General features: G+C 39.1%; 3 protein-coding genes and 1 long non-coding RNA gene across 8 annotated transcripts in view; 3 read left to right on the top strand and 1 right to left on the bottom strand.

The window, feature by feature from the left end:
- The window catches only part of LOC144987243 (uncharacterized), a 281445-nt gene that overhangs the window by 100628 nt on the left and 156108 nt on the right, over positions 1 to 24709 (top strand). The window lies entirely within an intron of this gene.
- The window catches only part of LOC144981350 (uncharacterized), a 127479-nt gene that overhangs the window by 15747 nt on the left and 87023 nt on the right, over positions 1 to 24709 (top strand). The gene's annotated exons all lie outside the window — the stretch shown is intronic.
- Positions 116 to 24709, top strand: part of LOC144986795 (NLR family CARD domain-containing protein 3-like) — an 87925-nt gene continuing 63331 nt past the window's right edge. For all 5 annotated transcript variants that reach the window (XM_078934940.1, XM_078934936.1, XM_078934935.1 and 2 more), the window contains exon 1: positions 116 to 438. In XM_078934940.1, coding sequence (XP_078791066.1) covers positions 353 to 438 — 86 coding nt within the window. In that variant the 5' untranslated portion in view covers positions 116 to 352. The remainder of the gene's footprint in view (positions 439 to 24709) is intronic.
- LOC144988424 (uncharacterized) lies at positions 8991 to 24068 on the bottom strand. Its single transcript, XR_013652344.1, has 2 exons — positions 23638 to 24068; positions 8991 to 10724 (listed from the first exon to the last, which is right to left on the bottom strand). It is a non-coding gene; the product is annotated as an uncharacterized LOC144988424 (long non-coding RNA).

The following is a 24709-nucleotide window of genomic DNA, read 5'->3' as shown; positions in this document are numbered from 1 at the left end:
GATTTCAGTCTGTTTTTCTTGAGGCTTCATGTTTCCTGAAGTGTAGAAACAGGAAGTTTGTTGTTTCTTTGTGAAAGTGACTGAATGGAATTGTTGCTGCTGCAGCTCCATTTCTCCACCTGGTGGAGGGAGAGCAGAAGTGCAGCAGCTGATGGCAGCTTCCTCTGCCTCCCACTGCTGTCTGACTGCATTCACCTGAACCTGAGAGGAAACACAAGAGAAGAGCCAATCAGTGGAGGAGCAGCTGATCTGTTGGTGAAGGAGGATCAGAGCTGATGATGAGGAGGGTTTCCTCTGCAGGTGAAGGTGGAAGGTGTGTGTGAGCTGATGTGGATCCAGTCAATCCAGCAGCATGGATCAGTGGGAGGAGCCACAGGAGGGAGCCCCTCCCTCTAAAAGCAGAGATGGTAACCATGACAACCAGAGCAAAGCTCAGAGGTGAGATGAAGATCTCCAACTGTCCATGATCTTCTCCATGTCAGAGCTCAGGACTCACACCAGCAACCTTCATTCTTCACAGGAACCAACCTGGATTTGGACCTGGACCTGAATCCAGCTGGGAGTCCAACAGGAGGGACAAATCAAAGAAATATAATCATGAAATCAAAGCCATCCATTCAGCAGTGGAACAGTGAGTGTTTGTCAGACTTAAAGTAGCATAGCAGAGCTCAGCACTCACACCAGCAACCTTCATTCTACACAGGAACCAACCTGGATCCATCTGTGGGTCCTTCAGGAGTGACAAGTCAAAGAGTTGGATTCCTGACTTCAAAATCATCCATTCAGGAGTGGAACAGTGAGTGTTTGTCAGAGTTTTTGGAGGCTGGATTCTAGTTCAGATGATCAACAGTTTTCAGATGAAGGACTTGAGGTCTGGTTCAGTTCTGGATCTCTCTGATCAGACTCACTTGGAGCATCATGTGTGTGATGAGATCTTTTCAGTTGAGTCTTCTGAGAGTCTCTGAGAGACATCAGAGATGTTGGCTGAAATGACAGAAATTAATCTTAACATGTTTTCTGACTTGATAAAATGTTTGGATCAGGAAGGACAAAGTTCAGTCAAATATTTTAATTGAAGTCTTTCATATAGTTAATCTTATAATTAACAACAGAAAATATAAGATATTGATGCATAATTGTTCATGTTCATTAGAACTTGTTTTGTATCTCATTAACAAACTCAAATATTAACTTCTTCACTTTAATCTGGTCTAAATGAGATTCAATAATCCAGTTGACTGTAACTCTGATTCATCTGTGAGTCAGAATGAATGCAGGTTTACTAATATATTCATCCATAATACTACCATATTTATAGTACAGTGTAGAAGTTTGGGGAAATACTTATAAAACAAATCTACAGTGTTTATATGTCTAACAAAAAAAAGCTGTTTGAATAGTTCATGGAGTGGATTATGGGTCACATACAAACGCTCTGTTTTTAAAGTCGGGTTTATTAAAACTGTGGGATCTAGTAGAACTGAAAACAGCTCTCGTCATGTACAAAGCCAGATACAACTTACTTCCAATAAACTTACAGCAAATGTTCAAGGACGGAGATGGGAGTTACAATCTAAGAAAAAAATTGAATTTCAAAATAGCAGTGCATTCGAACAACAAAAAAGAAAATGTGTTTATCTAATTGTGGTGTGGATTTATGGAATGGGTTGGATGAAGGTTTAAAACAAACCGAAATTTTACATGTATTCAAAGAAACCTACAAGAAGTCACTAATAGAACTTTATAAGGCCAGAAATGATTAATAAAACAAAAAATGTCACTTTAGAATATCTGAATCTAGAGTCAAAGATTCTAAGGAAATCCTGGATTCACAGACATTTGATTGAATTTCTGTCTGGATCAGAAACCAACAGCAGACATTTCAAGCCGTCATCTGTTCCTAATGTTCATTCCCCGCCATCATTGAAAGCTTTTGGAATAGTCCCTAAAGCCAGCGATCGGGCCGCTTTGGAGCATGAACTCATCACTCGGTGTCACGGTGGCAGAGAGATGACAGATCCCAAATCTGAGGCTGAAATGATCACGTCCTACCAGCTCCACTCTGGATTTGGGACCAAAAACCTTTGAAGATGTTGGAGCATTGTTGGAGAATAGACTGACAACATTTGTTTGGAAGAAAGATTGACCTTTGACCCCTCCCTGATGTGTTCCACATCCAGCTGCAGACACACCACTACAGCTCACATTCCACTTCTGATCCAGCAGTTAGAACCAGAGCCTGCATTTGCAGCAGGTTCCAACCCACTGACCACTGATCCACACAGGGGGACGTCCTAAGGGGCGGAGTCAGCCACTGGAGAGAGCAAAAAGGAGAAATGGGGGTCACTCTGGGCCTCTCTGTGTCTGGACCTTCAGAGGGACAGTGGTTTGGTCCAGAACACGGATGCTAAACTAGCTCTCTGGAAACTTGAACTTGTTGAATGGGAAACTTCCTGAAATCTTCTTCATCTGTTGACTTGTTCTTTCTTCATCTGAATGAGCTCAGTCCTCTCCCAAATCCAACTCCATCTATCTTCAGTGCTTTGGACGGAGCAGAACTAGAGCTTTCTCCAGATGTCCTAGTACTTTTAGATCAGTGTCTTCCAATATTTGGAGCCCAGGTTCACTTCTTTCCCTGACAAAAATCCCAAAAGGCCTACCAGCCACCAAATAGTCAGAAACCAGAGAAACTTGGTGGTCTGCATTGATGAGAAACCAGTCCCTCCAGGATGACACATGGCTTTTTGGAATCATTTCACACACAAACAAACGGGAAGTTGTGCTTGTTTTTCTGAGAAAATGCAATCAAATGTGTAATAATGGTCAATGTAAATGTTTCGATAAAGGCTGTAGGGGATTCAGGGATTGTGGAGCGGTTGTTGTTTCCTTCTTGGTTAAAGTGCAGTTTTGTGTAACCTCCCAAAGAGGAGAAACCCAAAAAAGAAAGGAAAAGCAAAGAGACAGGTGGAAGCCATCATGATATTCCTTTCAAACAGGAAGTTCTTTGTCATTTCATGCACTAGTTTCATTTAGCTCTAGTTGTTGAACATTCTAGAAACTCCTAAAAACATTTTCTGTCCACTTTGAAACCATATGGGGCTGACTTGGCCTTGCTCGCTGGGATACGGCCAACATCCAGAAATCTACCAACAGACATTTTTAGCTCTAGTTGTTGAACATTCTATGTTTTGAAGAGGCAGACTCTTCTAAAAGAAACTAGCAGGAGCCCCAGCGCTGGTCTTTGCTTGGATTTGTCTTAGACTTGTTCAGAGTCAAATGCATGTTTTAAGGGGAGGAGGATTATTTTGTTGTTGCTGTTTTTGTTCCTATTCTTACAATCCACTATATGTCCCGTGTTGAATTCTACTATTAAAATGTGGGAAACAAATGTTTATCAAATCCAAATCAATCCAAAAGCCTGGAGAATGGATGGCCGTGGTCCTCCCTTTGACCTGGACAGTGGTTGCCATGGCGACCTGCACACTCACCAAGCTGGAACTTAGAAGAAGAAAAGGAGACCAAAATGACCAAAATAAAGCAGGTTTTCCAGGGAAATCCCACAAAGTGCTTTCCAAGCTAGAACTAAGAATATCCAGCATGCATTTGGAAAAACTCATTAGCTTCTTGTGGAAAATGATGAGTCATTTGAAAAGCATTCTATGAATGCTCAGAAAACTTCCTCTAAGGTTGTGGTTGTTTGGAGAAGTCCTCCTCTTCAAAGAAGTTCTCCTGACCATCTTCAAAGCCACTTTCTGCTTTTTCAAACGCTACTGTTCAACAAAAACTTGGTTTCTGCCACAAAACCAACCTTAGACACTGAAACAGAATGAATCCAATGCAGAAATGTGTTGACACCTTTAATTCAAAGCTTCAATCAGTTTGAATCTCATGAAGAACATTTCAAAAATCCACATTTGGATCAGGCGTCTTCATCAGAGCACAACTCATGTTTCCAGGACTGTGACTCACCAATAGATCCTCATTTCCTTTACACAGCCGCACTTCCTCCAAACGCCACTATTCATCCAGCGCGTGGAGCGCCAGAGTCCAAACGGGCTTAAGGCGCTTTGATAAAGCGCTCTGGAATCCAGCTATGGTGTGCTAAACGTCAGGTCCAGAACGGAAGATGCCATCAATGAAGTCTGTCTGTCAGCAACAATCCAACGCTGATGGGGTTTAGCTTGTGGAGGATTTGAATGTTCATTTGCTCTCAGGTTGGTTCTGTGCTGGAAGCCCCAACCCTCAGTTCAGTCAAGTTAGAAAGATGCTAAAGATGACGTTTCCCATCATTCCATCTGTCAGGAGAGAACAGCTGCAATGCATTTGGTTCGGTACGGCTGTTTAACCAATCTGTCTTATATGAACTTCTATTTTATGAACTATTATTTTATTGTTATTTATGGTGTGTGTTTGTGTGACTTTTTATCTTCCACTATGAAGCTGTCTAACCTGATCATGGTTGGTGATTTTAACATACACATTAATGATGACTCTGACCTCTTAGCCAGAGGTTTCAGTCTCATGGACTCTTCTTTTCAGCATGAGTCTAATGCAATGCACACCTAATGTAAAAACTTTGTTTTTACATTAGGTGTGCATTATGAATATTTTTTCTTAGGACACTTTTATTTCTGATCATCATTGTATTTTTTTTTTTACTTTTCTTTCTCTGTGTCACTCTTTCCTGCACATAGAGAAGTTATCTCTCACATGTTTAACTCTTGAGACCTTTTCAAACACTTTTAATCTGGTCCTCTCTCCGCGCACAGATGTTAATTCATTATTATGCACTTTTAATAGTTACTGTCTTTCTATTTTAGATGAAGTCTGTCCCATTAAAACTTAAACTGTCACTAAGGTTTCCCCTTGGATGAATGACAGCATCCGGCGTCTGAAACGATATTGAAGAAAATCAAACGGTTATGGAAAAGAACTCATTTACATCTTCATTTACTTCATCTGAAGGATCTTTTAGTTTCTTTTAACATTGCGGTTAGAGATGCAAGGGCTGCTTACTTCACTAATCTCATTTCTAAAAGTAGATGTAATCCTAAAGTGTTTCTATTCAACACCATTAGTGATGTTGTGATACCCAGTCCACCTGCCGTCCCCATCCATTCAAATGATGATTGTGATAGTTTTTTATTATTTTTTATTAACAAAGTCAGATCTGGGAGAAGCTCTCTGTGTCACACAGCTGGTCCTGGTCTTGGTTCAGTTCCTAGTCCACCTCTGCCTGTGATTTTAGACACCTTCTCACTGTTTCTCTCCCTGAGCTAGTCAGAGTAGTTGGCACAATGAAGTCATCCTCTTGCTCTCTGGACGTGCTTCCATCATCTCTGCTTAAAGATGTCTTCCAGTCCATCGGTCCCTGTGTCCTGTCAATAATTAACTCGTCCTTGCTGTCTGGTCAAGTCCTTGAGCACTTTTTTTTTTTTTTTTAACTTGTTCTGTCCAACAGTTTAGCAAACAGATTAGAGCTGAAGGCTTTTTGTGTTGGACAGGTTTTACTATCACAAAAAGATGTTATATAGCTTCAAGAAACTAGAGTGTAGCTTTGTATAAACCCATTTTTGTTGTATTAGTTTTTATTTATTTGTTACATTTAGTGTGTGTGGGGAGGGAGAGGGGAGAATGTGAGGGGAGGGTGGAAGAGAGTAAAAGGAAGAGGTGAAAAGGTGGGGGATACAAGCACTGATTTGAATAAATTATTGTTTTAAGCTGTAACAATTATACCAGATCTGCCGGAAAGACAAATGTTACATCAAAGGTGAAAATCTGACACTAAGATGAGCGAAAAAAAATCTGTCTATCAATAAACTATGGGTAAGGAGGAGGGATGAAGCAGACAGGGAGCAGTGTGGCAGTGTGCATGTGGGGGTGGAGATACATGCATGCTGCCGACGTGAACCGTGTGTTCATAAGGGGAACCAGATCCTTCCCAGCCAGACCAGCCAGACCAGGAGAGGGGAGGAGAGCCCCCCAGGCAAGGAGCCCCCCCGAGCATCCGGACCCAGGCAGCCCGGGAGGAGGGGACCGCCCACCCCACCGGCCAGGCACAGAGAGGGCCCCCCTACAGGGGCCCCCCCACCGCCCAGAGGCACAAGCGAACCCAGTGTCCGGCCCCCAGGCCACAAGACAGGAGCGCTTAGCCGTACCAGGCGGCAGCCATGGGGGCCACCGGGCGCCGGACACCGAGACAAGGGCCAGGGACGAAGCCAGGGCCCCCGGAACCCATGAGCCGTCCACCACCCGACCGGCGCCCCGTCTCCGCAAGCCAGCCCAGGCACGCGACCTAAGCAACCCAGGGATCGCCACGCACCCACAGCCACCCCCCATAACCCTACAACCCTGCACACTACAACCCCCCCCCCCCCCCCCCCCCCCCCGCCATAATATCTAAGCCCCCCTCCCCGACCCTCTCAGTGCCCTCCCCTCTCTGTGATGGGGAGGGAAAGCCCCAGAGGGTCCCAGCGAGCCAGCCCGCAGGTCCGTCCTACCCATGCACTCACGCACACATACTCACAATCATCTGGTTACCCTCCCCACCCCCCGCCGCCACGCAGTAACCCCCCCCAGCCGGCCGACCCCCAGCGCCGCATGCCCGACCCTTCCCGCAGCCGACAGGATTCACATAAGCCCGGCCGCCCCGAGAGGACCAGGCGGGTGAAGACCGGCCGCCCCCCCCCCCCCCCCCGACTCCGACCCCACCCATGTATGGAGGTGTGGGAGTGCTGTGTGTGTGCTGCAGGTAAAATAGGAGGTCCTCAGTGTGGGGGGCCCCACCGCTGCCAAGCTGCAGAGCCCCCCACTCCGGGGTCCCTCTGTGAGTGGTGTGTATTTGCTGTGTGTGTGTGCTGCTAGCATGCAGTGTGTGTGTCTACAGAGGAAGTTAAAATTGTGGGGGGGGCCAGCGAAAGGTGAGCACGGATGTTGAGCACTTTAAGAATGCTGTCGTCCTTTCTCTCCTTAAAAAGCCTGGGCTTGACTCCTCCCTCTTGAGCAGTTTTAGACCTATTTCTAATCTCCCATTCATGCCCAAAATTTTAGAAAAGGTTGTTGTTAACCAACTGACAACTGCTCTCGACAGTCATGGCATTTTTGAGCAGTTTCAGTCAGGTTTTCAGAGCTCTCTCCACTGAAACAGCCCTTCTCAGAGTCACTAATGACACCCTAATGCAGAGTGAAGCAGGAAAATGCTCTGTGCTACTGCTACTGGACTTGACTCCAGCCTTTCACACTGTTGACCGTTATGTCCTCCTGGACAGACTTTTAAACTGGAGGATGTTTTTAAAATACAGATTTTACGCAGGTGTCTGGATTCAGTTGAATAAATGATCATTTTCTTCAACTTGATAAAGCCAAAACTGAGGTCCTAGTCTGTGCTCCTGTCAGTTGCCTCCCCCAGTCTGCTGGTTGTTAAGAGAACCCGGTTAAACACTAAAGGTGACAGAACCTTTGCAGCAGTGGCTCGATCCCTCTGGAACTCCCTTCCTCTCAGCCTCAGATCAGCAGACTCGGTGGTTTCTTTTAATAAAACAGCTAAAAAACTATCTGTTTATAATTGCTTTTTCTTAGTTATATTTTTATTTTCTGTTTCTCTTAACTATTTTTTAAAATTATTTTGTGTTTTACTGTGAAGCACTTTGTAATTTTTATCTTGAAAGGTGCTATACAAATTAAGTTTATTATTATTATTAAAATAGTCAAATAAAAACAGGAATAACAGCTAAATGTGTGATTTTTTTCCCTGACATTAAAACATGGATTAAAATATAAGTAGACTGAAAAATTATAGTGCCTCAATAATACATTATTCAACACACAATGCAAAGATAATAAAATACAACATTGTTTTATTTCTCAGCAGTGAGGAGGCCATTTGATATACTCTGCATTTTGGATATTAACTGCACTGTTTATCTGAGTTGTTACCCACAAATACACATTGGTATTTATTGATCATTTCATTTTAGTGTAAACTTACACCAGAAAATATCAATAAGGATACCAATAAGGTAACAGAGTGAAAAGCAGCAGATTAACCCTTGTGCTATCCTAGACACTTTAACATTGGGAGTTGGGTCATCTAGACCCACTAAACAGTGCTCTGAACCTTTTTTCTTCAATGATTTGTGATTTTCACTGGTGTCCATGGATTACATGAAATCTTTCCACCTTTATCCACCTTTGTCATGGTAGGGAGAACACGTCAATGTAAGGGTGGGGTCATCTAAGACGGTCTGATACCGGATTCTGTGGAAAGCTACACCGCTAAAGACGAGCTTTAGCTGGTATTTCTGTTAGAACTGAGCGACTTTACGAGCTAAATCGGGACAAGGAAGTGAAGACTTTAAGCACTTCTGATTGGTCAGACCGATGACATGTGATTAACCCCCCCAACACGGGACTTTTCCAAAATACAGCCGAAGGTGCAGCTGAATCGCGGTACGTCATTCTTATCAAAATGTCTTTAATAAAATAAAATAAAATAAACGCAAAGAAAAGGTATTTTACGATCTTTTATATTCCTAACTCCTCAGTGTTTTATCAGGGCCTGTTTGGATGAACAGAGAGCTAAAATCCTGGAGATGGGAAATGTTTTTAGATCAGTTAATGAGGGCAATTTCCCACGGCACACTTGGCCATCTCCCACGGCACACTAGTGTGCCGCGGCACACTGGTTGAAAAACACTGATCTAAGATAGCACAAGGGTTTAGAGGAGTTAATAGATCAAATCTTAACACTATCTCTACTAGATGTTAGCTCTACTAGATGTCAGCCCTAATAATTCAAAACAACTCATTTTTATTAACAGGTCCATCTAAAATAATTCATTTTGTGAAACATTTTTACATATTTTGTCAGCAGTAAAACTCATTGTCTAGTATCATTACACATAGGTTGAAATGTATTGATCCTTTACTTTTTTGCTGTAGATATGTGTGCCTTAGAGACGATGAAAACCTAAAAAAGTTGTCTAAGAAAGTCAGGATAAGACAAGACAAGACTTTATTGATCATATGAGGGAAATTCAGTTGTTACAACAGCCAAACAAGAAATATAGCAGTTAAAAAAACAAATAGTCAGTAAAAATGACAATAGTAATAAAAAGTGAAAGTGTGAATGTGCATGAATGATCCCGGTGATGGTCAGAGTGACCGTAGGCGCGAACTGGCAGCCACGACTCTGTCAGTCAGCCCTAGGGCAGCTGTAGCTACAACCGTAGTTATAAAAGTTAAAAAGTTAAAAGCGCAGATAAATCTAATCCATTAAATATTAAACATACACATCATGAATAAACAAGCAAACACAGCAGCAGTTTCAAACTGTGTCATTGTATAGTCTAACTGCTGTCGGGACAAAGAACGTCCTGTAGTGAATCACATATCAAAACAACCAACAAATTCATTTCTAAGCATTCAATACTCATTTGCGCCTCCCTCTAATGAAGTTACTTCATCAATATGGTATGGACGACCTCAGAAAAGTTTAGATTTTAGAGTTTACAAGAAATCCTTACATTGTCAAGAAAAAGTCTTACAAGTTCTCATGTGTCTTTTGAGACTAAATACTTGACTAAAACGTTTTTTACATTCTTTACAAGAAAAAGGCTTTTCTCCTGTGTGAGTTCTCATGTGTTTTTTGAGAGTACATATACGACTAAAACCTTTTTTACATTCTTTACAAGAAAAAGGCTTTTTTCCTGTGTGAGTTCTTATGTGTGAGTTGAGACTAGATGAATCACTGAAACTTTTTTTACATTCTTTACAAGAAAAAGGCTTTTCTCCTGTGTGAGTTCTCATGTGTGTTTTGAGATGAGATATACGACTAAAACTTTTTTTACATTCTTTACAAGTAAAAGGCTTTTCTCCTGTGTGTGTTCTCATGTGTCTTTCGAGATGAGATATACGACTAAAACTTTTATTACATTCTTTACACGAAAAAGGCTTTTCTCCTGTGTGAGTTCTCATGTGTATCTTAAGATTAGATATGTAATCAAAACATTTATCGCATTCTTTACAAGAAAATCTCTTATCTTCTGCATGGATTCTTATGTGAGTTTTGAAGAGAGATATGTTACAAAAGCTTTGACCACATTCTTTACAGATATAACATCTTTCATCAGACCCAGTTTCCATGTAGTCAGACGGGTTAGTAATTATTCTTGAGTTTTTACTAGACCTGATAGAGGAAAGTTTCTCTTCTTTTGGAGATTGTTTGCATTTCTTACCATTTGTTTTCTTGGGATTTTTTTTTCCATCAGAGTCACACTGACCTGCTGACATGTGAGAGCTGTCCACACTTTGGACATGTCTTCTGTCTCTCCTCTTCCTCTGATCTCTGTTCTGAGGGTCTGTCTCTTCATCTGTAGTTGATGTTGATTCTGTCTCTTCATCTGTAGTTGATGTTGATTCTGTTTCTTCATCTGTAGTTGATGTTGATTCTTCATGTTGGTTTCTTTCTTCATCCTGACTTTTAACATTAAAGCTCTGCTGATTGTTTAGATCTGCTTCACTGTTCTCATCTTCCTCATAAGTAGGAATCTCCATCAAGGTATCAGTCTCCTGCTTCAGATCAAGATGCTCTTCATCCTGACTGCTAAAAAGTTCGTCTGGTTCCTCTTTAATCTGTGCAGGTCCTTGTTCCTCCTGTTCCACTCTGAAGTTCCTCTGCTGGATGCAGAGATCTTCCTCTTCAGTCATCCAACACTGGGGGAGGACTGTAGAAACACAAGAAGAGGTAAATGGCGTAAATGGAGTATACTTATATAGTGCTTTTCTACCTACAAGGACAAAGCGCTTTACAGTCACAGACCCATTAACCCAGTCACACACACATTCACACACTGGTGGCCGCTCCGCTGACAAACACAGGCGCCCACCTACCATCAGAGGCAAGGTGGGGTTCAGTGTCTTGCCCAAGGACACACTTCGACTCATGGACGTGCAAGGCTGGAATCGAATCTGCAATCTTACGATCATGGGTCGACCGCCCTACTGCTGCACCACGGTCCTTTTATATGTTATAGTGACTTTATGTATTGTTAGGTACCAAATTTTTTTTTTAAATAGTATCATTCAGAATATGCACAATAAAAAACGTTTAATATTTTAAAATACGTTTCTTGTTTTCTTTAGCACAACAGTATAAAACAGTGCTGAAAAAGACCCCCCTTACAACTCCCCCCTATGAGGAGAGCTTTTTCACTCAATAACTTGTAGTCTGAACCAGTTAAAGATAGATCTTTGTTTTTTCTAAGGAAATGAATTTACAGATGCCTGGGCTGGGTTGGGCTGGATTTTTTAGGCCCGATTTTACCTCCAGGACCGAGGTCTGGGGCCCCATCAATCGGGGTCAGAAACTTGCCTGTGGTGGTGTTGGTGGGTGTGTTTATGTGTGCGTGTTAGCCTGGAGGTGATGCTGGCAGCGCGTACTGTAAAAATGTGTAAAAAAAAGTGAAAAGTGGCCAGTGAGTATACATCAATAAACGGGAAGCAGAAGCAGAAACGGGAGATAGTTTCTGCAAAGCAGCAGGAGTTCCCGGCGCGGCGTCCACCAAAGGCTGACCGAGGCGTTCATCAGAGCACCAGAGCCCGGCGCGGCTCACCAAGGCCGACCGCGGCATTCATCGGAGGCTGACCGCGGCAAATCTTCCTTTTGCCTCCTCTCTCGGATCTTCTCTAAAAACTGGATCAAAACACTGACCTGACCCATTTAGAGGAGGACTACATTGATAACATCTACAATCTTTGCACAATGGGGCGAGCTAACAAGGCCAAAAACCACGCATTCCAGACTCACCTGCCACTTCGGACGTCTCATCGTCACCTAAACCGGCTATGTCATCATCGTTGCAGTGCCTCTCAGAGGTAAACAACACGTTGATGTCAATAGACAAGAAAACGTCTTTCACTTGATGCCAGAGTGGCCCTAATTGAAGTCTTGCATAAAGAGTTCCAACACCTTCGCCCACAGTCTGGAGTACAGCCAAGAACAAATAGACACTCTCACCATGGAAAATAAATCACTCCAAGCTTCAGTTAAGGATCTAACAAATACACTATCCTCTGCCAACAACCAGCTGCTCTCCATTACTGCAGAAAACAAAATTATGATAGAGACAATTCTGGATTTACAATCTCGTAGTATGAGAGACAATCTGGTCTTTTCTGGAATCAAAGAAATACCCACAGAAGATCCTGAAAAAACAATCAAGGTCTTTATGACGAATCAACTAAAAATCCCATCGGAAACTGTTAACTCCATCTCCTTCCACCGTGTGCACCATCTAGGACTTCAGCGCTCCAATTCCACTCGACCAAGACCAATTGTGGCAAAATTTGAACATTTTAAACAAAAGCAGATGGCCAAGGGAAACAGTTAAAAGGGAGCAATTTTGGAATTAACAACCAATTTCCTCAAGAAATCATCAACAGAATTTCTTCTGACGATGAAATTCTTCTTCCCTATCTGCAAAAAAATGATGCAAGAAGGCAAGAGAGCTATTATATCAGTTGATAAGTTATATGTCGATGGAAAAATATTTAAAAAATAAGACATTACCCCCTGGCTATATTGATTCCTCTCATTATATCTTCCATCGTATTCTGTTTTCTGTTGTTTTTGTCAGTTTGGTAACTGTCAGTCTTTCAATGCTTGTTGTTTCTTTCGCATATATTCATACAAATCTTTCATTGGTATGTGTTCATATCCACACTCATACACTTGCACACACACTCATAGACACACAAATATATATTCATTTGGAAAATTTACATACATACAATAACTTTGCTAACAATTAATTTTTCACAACAATTAACTTAACATGCAAAAAATGAAATTTGTACCCTGGAACATACGTGGGATTGGATCACAGATAAAGAAGAATAATGTTTTTACTCACTTGAACAACTTGGAAGCAGACATGTGTTTACTCCAAGAAACACACTTAACAGATTTAACCCAAAGCAAATTGGCAACATCAAAATTTACTCATCCGTTCTCAGCGTGTTATAATTCAAAGCAGAGAGGTGTCAGTATCCTCATAAATAAAAGAATTAATTATATGGTTAGTAAAACAATTACAGACCCTGAAGGACGTTTTATCATCTTAGATATATCTATCAATACCAACCTAGTAACAAATGGTAATATTTATGGGCCCATTACAGACAATCCTCTGTTTTTTCAGAATTTTTTTAATTTATTTCAGATATTTCCAACTGTCCAATTATTAGAGTAGGGGATTTTAAGACAGTACTTGATCGATCATTAGACAGGTCCAACAATAATAACAGTAAACGTAATTGGGAATCCACAAATACAATAAAAGAGTTCACGAATGAATTTGGCCTTGCAGACAGTTGGCGAGCTCAAAATCCAAAAACCAGAGAGCTCTCATTTTTTTTTTATCTGTCCATGGCACTTATTCTCACATTGATCTCTTTTTAACCAGTAACTCGATTTTATCAGAGATCTCAGATTTAAAAATTCCTTCAATCAGAGTCAGTGATCACGCTCCCGTTACATTCCAGTGGAACCCGTTAAATACACAAAGTCACAGTGTCAGGTGGCGATTCAATAAAAAAACAATCAATCTACAATTCTGGGTATTACACATTTCAAACATATTTTTAATTCCAATGGTACGGTGGCCCAGAAGGGTCACAACACAACACATTAACTTTACACACAACACATTAACTTTACACACAACACATTAACTTAACACACAACACATTAACTTAACACACAACACATTAACTCACAACACAACACAATAACTCACAACACAACACATTAACTCACAACACAACACATTAACTATAATATATTCAATATATTATTCAAGAAATATATATAATATATTCAAGAAATACATTTTTCCATAAAGATAGGTTTATGGTGTTCTTTGATTTCCAGCTCAGGAAAATTGTTTTTCTAGCTATTGTTATTGCCACAAGAGTGAATTTAATCTTAGATGGGTCAATATTCGAATGTGTTAATTCTGATAGATCTCCTAAAAGACACAATGAGGGTGATAAAGGGATGAGGCAGGCCAAGAAAGAAAATAAGGTTGGTTTAATTTCTTCCCAAAATTCTTTAACGGGTGTGCAGTCCCAAGTTGCATGAATATGTGTGTCCGGGGTATTCTGAGTGCAAATGAACAGATCTCTGAATCATATCCCATTCTTGATATTTTCTCTCTTGTGTGGTGAATTCTATGGAGGGTTTTGTGTTGTATTAGTTGCAAGTTAGGGTTTTTTGTCATAGTATAGATGTTTTTACATATTTGAACCCAGAACTCAATGTTACCAGAAATAGATCTTTTTCCCACATTGCTTTGGGAAGTAATAAAGATTCATCTGAAAATAAGATAATTTTATATACTATAGAGAGAAGTTTCTTTCTTGAGGTTATTTTTATTAAATCTGTTACTCCAGGTGGAAAATTTAGATTTATTGTAGTGACAGATATTTTAGCTTCTATTGAAGATTTAAGTTGTAGGTATCCTAAAAATTGACTGTTCCTGATGTCGTATTCTTGGATAAGATAAGAAAATTGTACTAGACCATTGTACGGTGGCCCAGAAGGGTCACAACACAACACATTAACTTTACACACAACACATTAACTTTACACACAACACATTAACTCTACACACAACACATTAACTTAACACACAACACATTAACTCACAACACAACACAATAACTCACAACACAACACATTAACTCACAACACAACACATTAACTCACAACACAATAACTCACAACACAACACATTACCTCACAACACAACACATTAACTCACAACACAACACAATAACTCACAACACATTAACTCACAACACAACACATTAACTCACAACACAACACATTAACTCACAACACAACACATTAACTCACAACACATTAACTCACAACACAACACATTACCTCACAACACAACACATTACCTCACAACACAACACATTAACTCACAACACATTAACTCATAGCCCAGAAGGGTCACAACACAACACATTAACTTACCTCACAACACTTTAACTCACAACGGAAGTAAAGCAGCAATTGAAGTGCTTTTATCATGAAATTTCCACTGGGCTGAGCGGCTAACTACCTAACAGAAGGTAATGTCACAGTGAGCTGTGGAGGGAGCATGATTTTTCTACAGGAGAAAACGGTCTCTTGGCTGCCAAGAGACCGTTGTCAAAAAAGTGCAATATCTGAGGAAAGAACATTCTGTAAAAAATCAATCATCTCTCAAAAACAAATGAATTTCTACATTTATATGGTAATGAACACTCATCAGCACATTCATGCTACAATCAATATTTTGTGAGAAAGTCAATCTTTATTTTATCGTATATATTTTATCAAATTTTAATAGCGATATGAATCATAATAAAGGTGCAAAATAGTTCTGAAAATACTGAAGCTATTGTTGAGGTGAACAGGGGTTCCATAATATTTTCTATGATCTTTTCATTATGCATTACAGGGGTTCTATTAGGGCTGGGCGATATGTCCTAAAAATAAAATCTACGATTTTATTTTTTTTAATTCGATTTCCGATTTGTTCCCGATTTTTTTCCCTAGGTTCTATTATATGTTCTATGTTATTGTTACTATGCATTTAATGGATTCTATATATGCATGTATATTGTATTACAGAAATCTGCTTGATTCCTGCCTTCAGTAACAGATAATAGGTACGAAGGTCACAAATAAGCCTGTTTTTGACTTTAGTCTCTGTTTTCTTTCTGTACTGGAGTGTTTATGGAGCCACAACACCTGCAATGCAGACTAGAAAAAAACACAGCATTCTAATGACGTATCTAGTATGTTTACATCTTCCCTTACTGAATAATAAAAAAGCCTTTTAGCCTTGAGGACAGAGAGAGGACAGCCACAGAGCCTAACAGGTCGTGTTTCTCCACCTCTCCCCTTTTGGAAAAGGTTTGAAAATTCATGCAGACTCTTGTGTGTCTTTTCATTTTTGCACATTTCATTTTTGGACGTCCTGAACCATCTGAATCTACGAAGGCTGGATGAGACGACAAAACTATTTTCACCACATTTTCTGTACTGACTAATCATGACCTTTGTCCTACTACAACAAAGATTACTGTATGTCAATCAATTACTTTTTAAAAAAAAATATGGATCATGATTATTGAGTCCCAAACTCTTCATAAATAAATAAATATATATGACCTTTTGCAAATAAACAATCAACCAATAAATCTCTCATAAATATGTAAAAAGATCATGGAATTGTGAAACATCTGCACATTGATTTTAAATTAGCCATTACATTATCAAATATATTTTATTTTGCTTTAAGAAAACCTGTTCATTATTTTAAAACGGCATTTTAAAATATAAATTTTAATCATTTTGAATATTATGATAATTCTATGGCTTTTTTCAGGACCTTGGATTTCAAAATCAATATTTTCCAAAGTATCTTTGTTTTTATTTCATGTTGCTGTTTTTCAGAATGACTTATGGCTCATGAAGAGCTTTTCCATCAGAATGAGCAGATTCTCGTTCTTTGTGCAGGATTGCTAGATAATGTCCCAGTTTTCCAGCCCAAAAGTCAACCAAAAATCGTCAGACCCAAAAAAAAAAACGCCCTATCCTTCTATGGCCGCAGAGTCATAAATGAAAATGCAAAATGTTTTTTTTTTTGCGTTGGAAAAGCATTGAGCTAGCTAGCATGCTAACACAGGAGAACAATGGTGGTAGTTACGTTCCAACATCTTTTTTCAGTAGCAGCTACTGGTGGAGCTCCTCATCTGACTGTGCTGGCGTCCTCTGGTTACATAAAGTACAAGTTTGATCGTTTAATATAGTAAAAGATTTGAAAAATGTGAAAACCTCACCGTTTGAAACTGGTATGTTGATGCAAGACTCTGAGTTATTCGGTAGCCAATGAGATTCTGGGGGTCGGGGATTTCTCCTTTGCTGACGTGTCACTGTTTTTACATGTTGAAAGGTTTTAGAAGCAAAACCGCAAAAAATAAAAGTGCAACTCAAAAACAAGATTTCAGAATGATGAGAAAAAAAATTAGCAACTGAGAAATATGATTGTGCTTTGGGTTATAGCTTCTGGTTGCAAATTATAGCTTTTGGTTCTCAATTTATGCATTTTGATTCGCAGATTTTGGATTTCGATGTCAGTTTTACAGTTTTGATGCGTAATTCTTTAGGCGCTGAATTGAAACCATAAAATTCAGTTAGAAATGTTTAACTTGAAAATTACAATGAATTAACAGTATGCTTTTCATTTTCACAATGTAACTGCATCAAATAAAATGAAAAATTAAACCTGGGGGACTTCTGGGTGACCGTTGCAGCACACGTGAAAAGACGGCTCCCACTAACCAACTCCAAAATTATAATAAACTCTGCCAAAACTCGAGGAGCACGACAGTACAAGGAGAAGAAAGCAAGAATATGAATGGGGGCCTTTCAAAAAAGAAGAAGAACCCAACCATACAGAGCAAAGAAGAGTAGAGGAGGCATGCTAGCACCAGAAGCTGACATGGCTAACTTTCAGAGCAGCCTAAATAGCATTAGCAACAAATCCAGAGTTTGCATAGCGAAATGAAGGCTGACTTGAAAACATTCAAAAATGACATCACGGCTCAAATGAGTGACAAATTATCCAAGTTCAGGGAGGACATCAATCAGAAATTTTCCACAATATCAACAGAGATGAACGAACAACAAGAAAAGATAAATCCAGCTGCGGCGCGGACGGAAAAGATGGGAGTGTGGGAGCCGTGAAGCGAATAGTGTGCTGTGTGAATTAATGAAAGATCAGAAAAAGATGAAGGAAAAGTTGGATGACCTGAAGTGATTAAAGTCTTAACTTCCTTGTTCCAATTTAGCTCATAAATTCTCTCAGTTCTAACAAAAATACCAGCTAAAGCTCGTTTTTAGCTGTGTAGCTTTCCACAGAATCCGGGATCAGACCGTGGAACAAGTGAACAAAACAATGAAGCTCAGAGACGCAAGTCTTTCTGCCCTTTTGCGGCAGTTTTCACACTACATCTCCCATGATACATTTGGTTAAAGTGACAGTGCCTCAGCGTACAATGAGCCCTCCTTGTTAAACGTCTTGAAACAGCAAGCAACACAAGTTTGTAAATTTTCTAACTTAACTTTTATGTCATCTTTTAGAAAAAACAGCTGCAGCTTCCTGCTTTTTCAGCCACAATTCTCACAAAAATGCACGTGAGATTGCGGGGGGTTTGCTGGATTTTTGTCAAGGTTAAAGCGTGCCGTGGCTCAAAAAATGTTGAAAAACACTGCCTTATGGAATCAAAAGTGGGGTCAACTATATATGTCAAAGAAAAATTGGAAAAGGACTTGAGAGAAAAAATCTCAGAGGATATTGGGGATGATATGTGGAAAGTTCACCAAACCACTACGCAGTCAATAAAATGGCGAGAATTTGCTTGGAAAAACCAATGATATTTTATAACACCACAAATCAAAGGCAAACTAATTAAAACTCAGCAACTCTGCTGGAGAACTTGCATGGATAAGGATTCAAATCAGACACATATTTTTTGGGAATGTAAGAAAATAGGCAAGGCAAGGCAAGTTTATTTGTATAGCACAATTCGTACACAAAGTAATTCAAGGTGCTTCACAAAACAGAAAAATGCATTAAAATCACATTACATCATTGAAATAATCAACGTAAAATTTACTTTAAAAGAAAAGAAAAAATTTGAAAAATGATTTAAAAATAAAGGAAGGAAAGGAAAGAAAAGTGCAGATAGGACCTTTCAGTCATATACACGGCTAAACAGAAATGTTTTAAGTCTAGATTTGAACATGAACACAGAAGAGGCCTGTCTTACGCCTTCAGGGAGGCTGTTCCAGATTACAGCTGCAGAATGTTGAAACGCTGATTCCCCTTGTTTAGTTCTGACTCTGGGAATCAACAGGAGGCCGGACCCTGAGGTCCTCAGAGTACGAGATGGTTCATATGGCACTAACATGTCAGAGATGTACTTTGGTGCTCGGCCATGGAGAGACTTGTACACAAGCAGAGCTGCTTTGAAGTCTATTCTTTGAGGTACAGGGAGCCAGTGCAGAGACCTGAGCACAGGACTAATGTGATCATACTTCCTGGTTCTGGTCAGGACTCGAGCAGCAGCATTCTGGATGTACTGAAGCTGTTTTACACCTCGTTTGGAGAGGCCGGTGAGCAGGCCGTTACAGTAGTCTAACCTACTGGAGACAAATGCATGAAAAAGTATCTCCAGGTCTGGCTTTGACACTATGTTTTTGATTTTATAAAGTTCCAGACTGTTGATCTCCACTTTTAGAAATAAAGGTCTTCTGGGACTCCATCGACTTTGCTATGTGTGAAACACTCAGTTAGATACCCCGAACCTGTCTTATGATGTACAGTATCTGAGCTACTTAGAGGGAACTGTACATAAAACGGACCAAAACCTAGTAAAAGTTCTTCTTGTGGCAGCAAATAAAGCCATAACTAAGAACTGGCAGAAGGCTGAAGCCCCAACACACAAGCAATGGATGTATATTGTGGAAGCAATCCAAACAATGGAGAGACTTGCATACAAACTAAGAATGAAGGAAGAACAATTTCTGAATGACTGGGAAAAATGGTATATGTACAAAAAATGAAAAGGTTGTGACATATAGTTAACTTTGTATTTAGTATCCTGGAAAGGAGAAAATTTCAACCTGACAAACTCTACGTACCTTCTTGAGCTGATTTTTTCTTTTCTATTGTCTTTTATTCAATATATACTGATTCAATGCTTCTAATTATGTTCATGTTTTTAAAAACAATAAAAAGATATTTTCAACAAAAAAAAATCCTTCAAAATGCTTTTTAATTTTCTACTGAAAAACTGGTTATTCTGTGTCGTAATTAAAACAGAAATGCTAAGAGGGGATTGAATTTTCATTTTCAGATCAGGGCTCCAGACTAACTTTTTTCACTAGGAGCACTGTGGCCCCCAACTGTAAATTTTAGGGGCACAACCAGAAAATTTAGGGGCGCATACCGTAAATCAACATGCTAACCAAATCTACTAATTTCCACTGTATTACTAATAAAAACTTTAATAATGGATGTAGAAATTACAATGCGCTGTTTCAAATTCAGTGTCACATTTTATTCTGCACTTTTGAAAATGCAACAAAAAGGGAAACTGACAACAAAAATAGTAAAAAAAAAAAAAATACCATACATTCAGAATGAAAAAAAAGTGCTTAGTAACAAAGTGATTGCCGTAATAACCTTTCTGTCAATTCACAGTTTCAAACAATACTTAAATTTATGTAAACATTATGGGATGGAAATACATGTTGGCGACACCAAATAAGTGCAGCCAAGATGCACAATACGCATGTTTGAGATCGCCCAGATGGACGCAATGCTGCGCAGATCACTTATGTTATGTTTATTTTTGTTTTTGCTCCAACATCACCTGTCAATCATCACAAAAATATCACGGGGAAGGGGCGGGAGCAAGGCCCCAACCTGAGCGAATGCAGCTGGAAATTTAGTACTGCACTGACTGAAAGCTGCCCAGATGACTACAAAACAATGCATTGTGGGACATGTGTCCTGATGGGTTTTTATAGTTCAGTGATCAATTAAAATAATTTAAAATACCAATTGATTAAAAAAAGGCTACATACATTACAAAACATTAAAATAATTATAAAAGATATAATAACACAGATCACAGATCGTACTAAGGGGGAGAGGAATATTAAAACTAAATTGAATGTTAAGGACAACTCCAATTTCCTGTTATCCTTCAGTTTCACTGCAGATTCGCCTCCAACCCCTCCCCCCCGGGCGGTTCTCCACATAGATCCAGGCGAGGTGCTGGTTCATCCAAACACGTCTATCGTTGCATTTTCCACACGTGTTTTAAATGTGTCTAAGACTAAATCTTGTTTCTCGCACGTGTTTAAAAATCAAGCCCCGTTAGCTGTCAAAATCTCAAAATCTCTACGGTAAAAGTGTCTGGAAATATCAGTATTTTTAGTCAACATAGTCCTGAAGAGAATAAAAGGAGCTGATGGCCTGGATTATGGCGAAATATTAAACTACAGTGTCTCAAACGTTGCATCTTTGTCAGAAAAAGACGATTGGACTTTGTCAAAATGAAAAATATTTGGGATTTCAAACATGAATAACTCAATATTTCTACAGTAAAAGTGTCTGAAAATATTAGTATGTGTAGTCAACATAGTCCTGAAGACAATAAGAGGAGCTGATGGCCTGGATTATGGCGAAATATTAAACTACAGTGTCTCAAACATTGCATCTTTTTCAGAAAAAGACTATTGGACTTTGTCAAAATGTAAAATATTTGGGATTTCAAACATGAATAACTCAAAATTTCTACAGTAAAAGTGTCTGAAAATATTAGTATGTGTAGTCAACATAGTCCTAAAGAGAATAAAAGGATCTGATGGCCTGGATTATGGCGAAATATTAAACTACAGTGTCTCAAACATTGCATCTTTGTCAAAAAAGACGCTCAGCACTTGTGACATTTTAAAATATTTTGGATTTCAAACATGGATAACTCTAAATTTCTACAGTAAAAGTGTCTGAAAATATTAGTATGTGTAGTCAACATAGTCCTGAAGAGAATAAGAGGAGCTGATGGCCTGGATTATGGTGAAATATTAAACTACAGTGTCTCAAACGTTGCATCTTTGTCAGAAAAAGACGATTGGACTTTGTCAAAATGAAAAATTTTGGGATTTCAAACATGAATAACTCAAATTTTCTACAGTAAAAGTGTCTGGAAATATCAGTATGTGTAGTCAACATAGTCCTGAAGAGAATAAATGGAGCTGATGGCCTGGATTATGGTGAAATATTAAACTACAGTGTCTCAAACATTGCATCTTTTTCAGAAAAAGACGATTGGACTTTGTCAAAATGTAAAATATTCTGGATTTCAACATGAATAACTCAATATTTCTACAGTAAAAGTGTCTGAAAATATTAGTATGTGTAGTCAACATAGTCCTGAAGAGGATAAGAGGAGCTGATGGCCTGGATTATGGCGAAATATTAAACTACAGTGTCTCAAACATTGCATCTTTGTCAGAAAAAGACGCTCAGCACTTGTGACATTTTAAAATATTTTGTATTTCAAACATGGATAACTCTAAATTTCTACAGTAAAAGTGTCTGAAAATATCAGTATGTGTAGTCAACATAGTCCTGAAGAGAATAAATGGAGCTGATGGCCTGGATTATGGTGAAATATTAAACTACAGTGTGTCAAACATTGCATCTTCTTCAGAAAAAGACGATTGGACTTTGTCAAGATGTAAAATATTTGGGATTTCAAACATGAGTAACTCAAAATTTCTACGGTAAAAGTGTCTGGAAATATCAGTATGTGTAGTCAACATAGTCCTGAAGAGAATAAGAGGAGCTGATGGCCTGGATTATGGCAACATTTTAAACTACAGTGTCTCAAACATTGCATCTTTGTCAGAAAAAGACGCTCAGCACTTGTGACATTTTAAAATATTTTGGATTTCAAACATGGATAACTCAAGATTTCTACAGTAAAAGTGTCTGAAAATATTAGTATGTGTAGTCAACATAGTCCTAAAGAGAATAAATGGAGCTGATGGCCTGGATTATGGCAACATTTTAAACTAAAGTGTCTCAAACATTGCATCTCTCTCATAAGATGCTATGTTGTGACAAATCTCAAACAGTATTGACATTTAGATCAAGTCTCCTTTTTTATATTATAAAGTGTCTGTACTGATTCTGATAAATATTTTACATCGTAACATGTCCATATGTGAAAACTTAAATTATATTTACTATTAACATAAATGAATGGGCTATATGGTTGGGAGTATACTTATTAACACCCAATTTATTCTTAGCCTTTTTATTAAAAAAAATTATTTTATTATTTGATAAGAGTAGCTAGTGTATTTTTTCTCTAAACATTCATTTGACTTTTCACTGTTCTAAAATTCCTTTGAAAACCGGACTTTAGCCGTTGTTGCTCTGTTACCGTAAAGCTGAGAATGCGAGAGCAGTGAAAATTCAGGAGCGGCTCATTTGACACCGCAGTTCCGAATGACGGCTGGCTTGACGGCAGTCAAACATAGCCCTTCCACATAGAGTGGTCTCATTTCTGAATAATGTTGTTTCAACTTGATGGGCTAGATTTTTAGTGGGAATTGGAATGGATTTAATATCAAATTCTTTCAATGGGCAGAGCAAATTATATTTTCCACATAGAGTGTTGCGATCAAGATCAGAAGTTAATGGCACTTTAAAACATGAATGGTGGTCCTTCCAAAACGGAGGGGAAAAAACAGCACGGACATCAACGCTGCCTGGCGGTAATAACTGCCCATTGATTTCCCATCATGCCTTTGCTTATGCTTTGTTTACCAACTAAGAACTACAAGCTAACGTTAGCGGTGAAGCTATGAGACGGCAGCACCTTTGGAGCTATAATCCAGCCACAGTTTGGATTCAGATTGCAGCTCAGACGAGGAAAACAAAGACGTTCATGGATCTATTTGTCTGCAGGTGGATCATGCAGCAGTGAACGTACCAACTATGTGTAGCTGCAGCTGCGGGTTCCAGCTGCTATCCAGCAGTCTGCGCTGACGACAGAGCTCCTCCTCGTTCTGGACGATGGTTCCTTCAGCAGCAGAAAGTTGTTCTCTGACAGAACCTTCCTGAGGTTCTGAAGACATGGTTCCTGCTCCGATCTTCAGCTCCAACTCCCACAAACACCGCCGTCCTCTTCACTGCAGCTCCGATCGATCATCTGCTAGTCTCACAATCACAGCAATCCACGTTGTCTTTCCGTTCAACACTTCTTCACTCATTTACGACACTTTGGAAAATGCTGAGAGTTCCCACACGAACCACGTATCGTCCTTTCTGTCCAAAAACCTCACAAACGTCCCAACAAAACGCCGACGTCCTCTCAGCACAAGCTAAGGCTGCTAGCCTGCTAACAAGCTAACGCTGCTAGCGCCTCGTGCTGTTTACTTCCGGGTCACGTGCAGAAACTGTATTTAAAAAGAAACGTATAAACTGCTTAACTAAACCTCAAAATGGTTTAAACAGCTTCCAATATTTTTGAGCATTTTTAATTCAGGAGATAATAAAAACAATAAAATCAAAATAGATAAAATTTATCGAGGAAACTTTTTGGAGCTGTTGTGACGTCATCACATTGTGTCTTATTCCAATGTTCAGATTTGACTACAAAACGCATCAGAGGTTAAATTAACCTTAATCATATTTGTTTATTGTATTCCTGAACTACAGTAAATGATAAAGAAATGTCTTCAGTGAACAAAGAAACAACATTTAAAAAAGAAATTTAACAGCAAATTTTTTTTATAACTTTTTAAAGAGAATAATTACAAGTATAAATAAATATTAAACTGTAGTCAAAAACAAAAACAAATTACATTTTAGAAATTCTTTCGGTGAAAAAATACAGTAGTCTCCTAGATTTCAGTTAAATTAGATTAACACATTTATGAGGTATATTACTGAGATATAACAATGAAATAAAAGTGGAAAAAAATGAATGAACAACTGAAATATGTTTAGAATGCAATCATTTTTCACTGACATTCTGCAAGATTGTAACACTGTTTCTGGTT

This window comes from Oryzias latipes, chromosome 2, assembly GCF_053564925.1.
Source record: "Oryzias latipes strain Hd-rR chromosome 2, Olatipes_Hd-rR_3.1".
In the NCBI taxonomy this organism is placed as follows: domain Eukaryota; kingdom Metazoa; phylum Chordata; class Actinopteri; order Beloniformes; family Adrianichthyidae; genus Oryzias; species Oryzias latipes.
The sequence above is the reverse complement of the archived record's forward strand: the minus strand, read 5'-3'. Positions and strand labels throughout refer to the sequence as shown.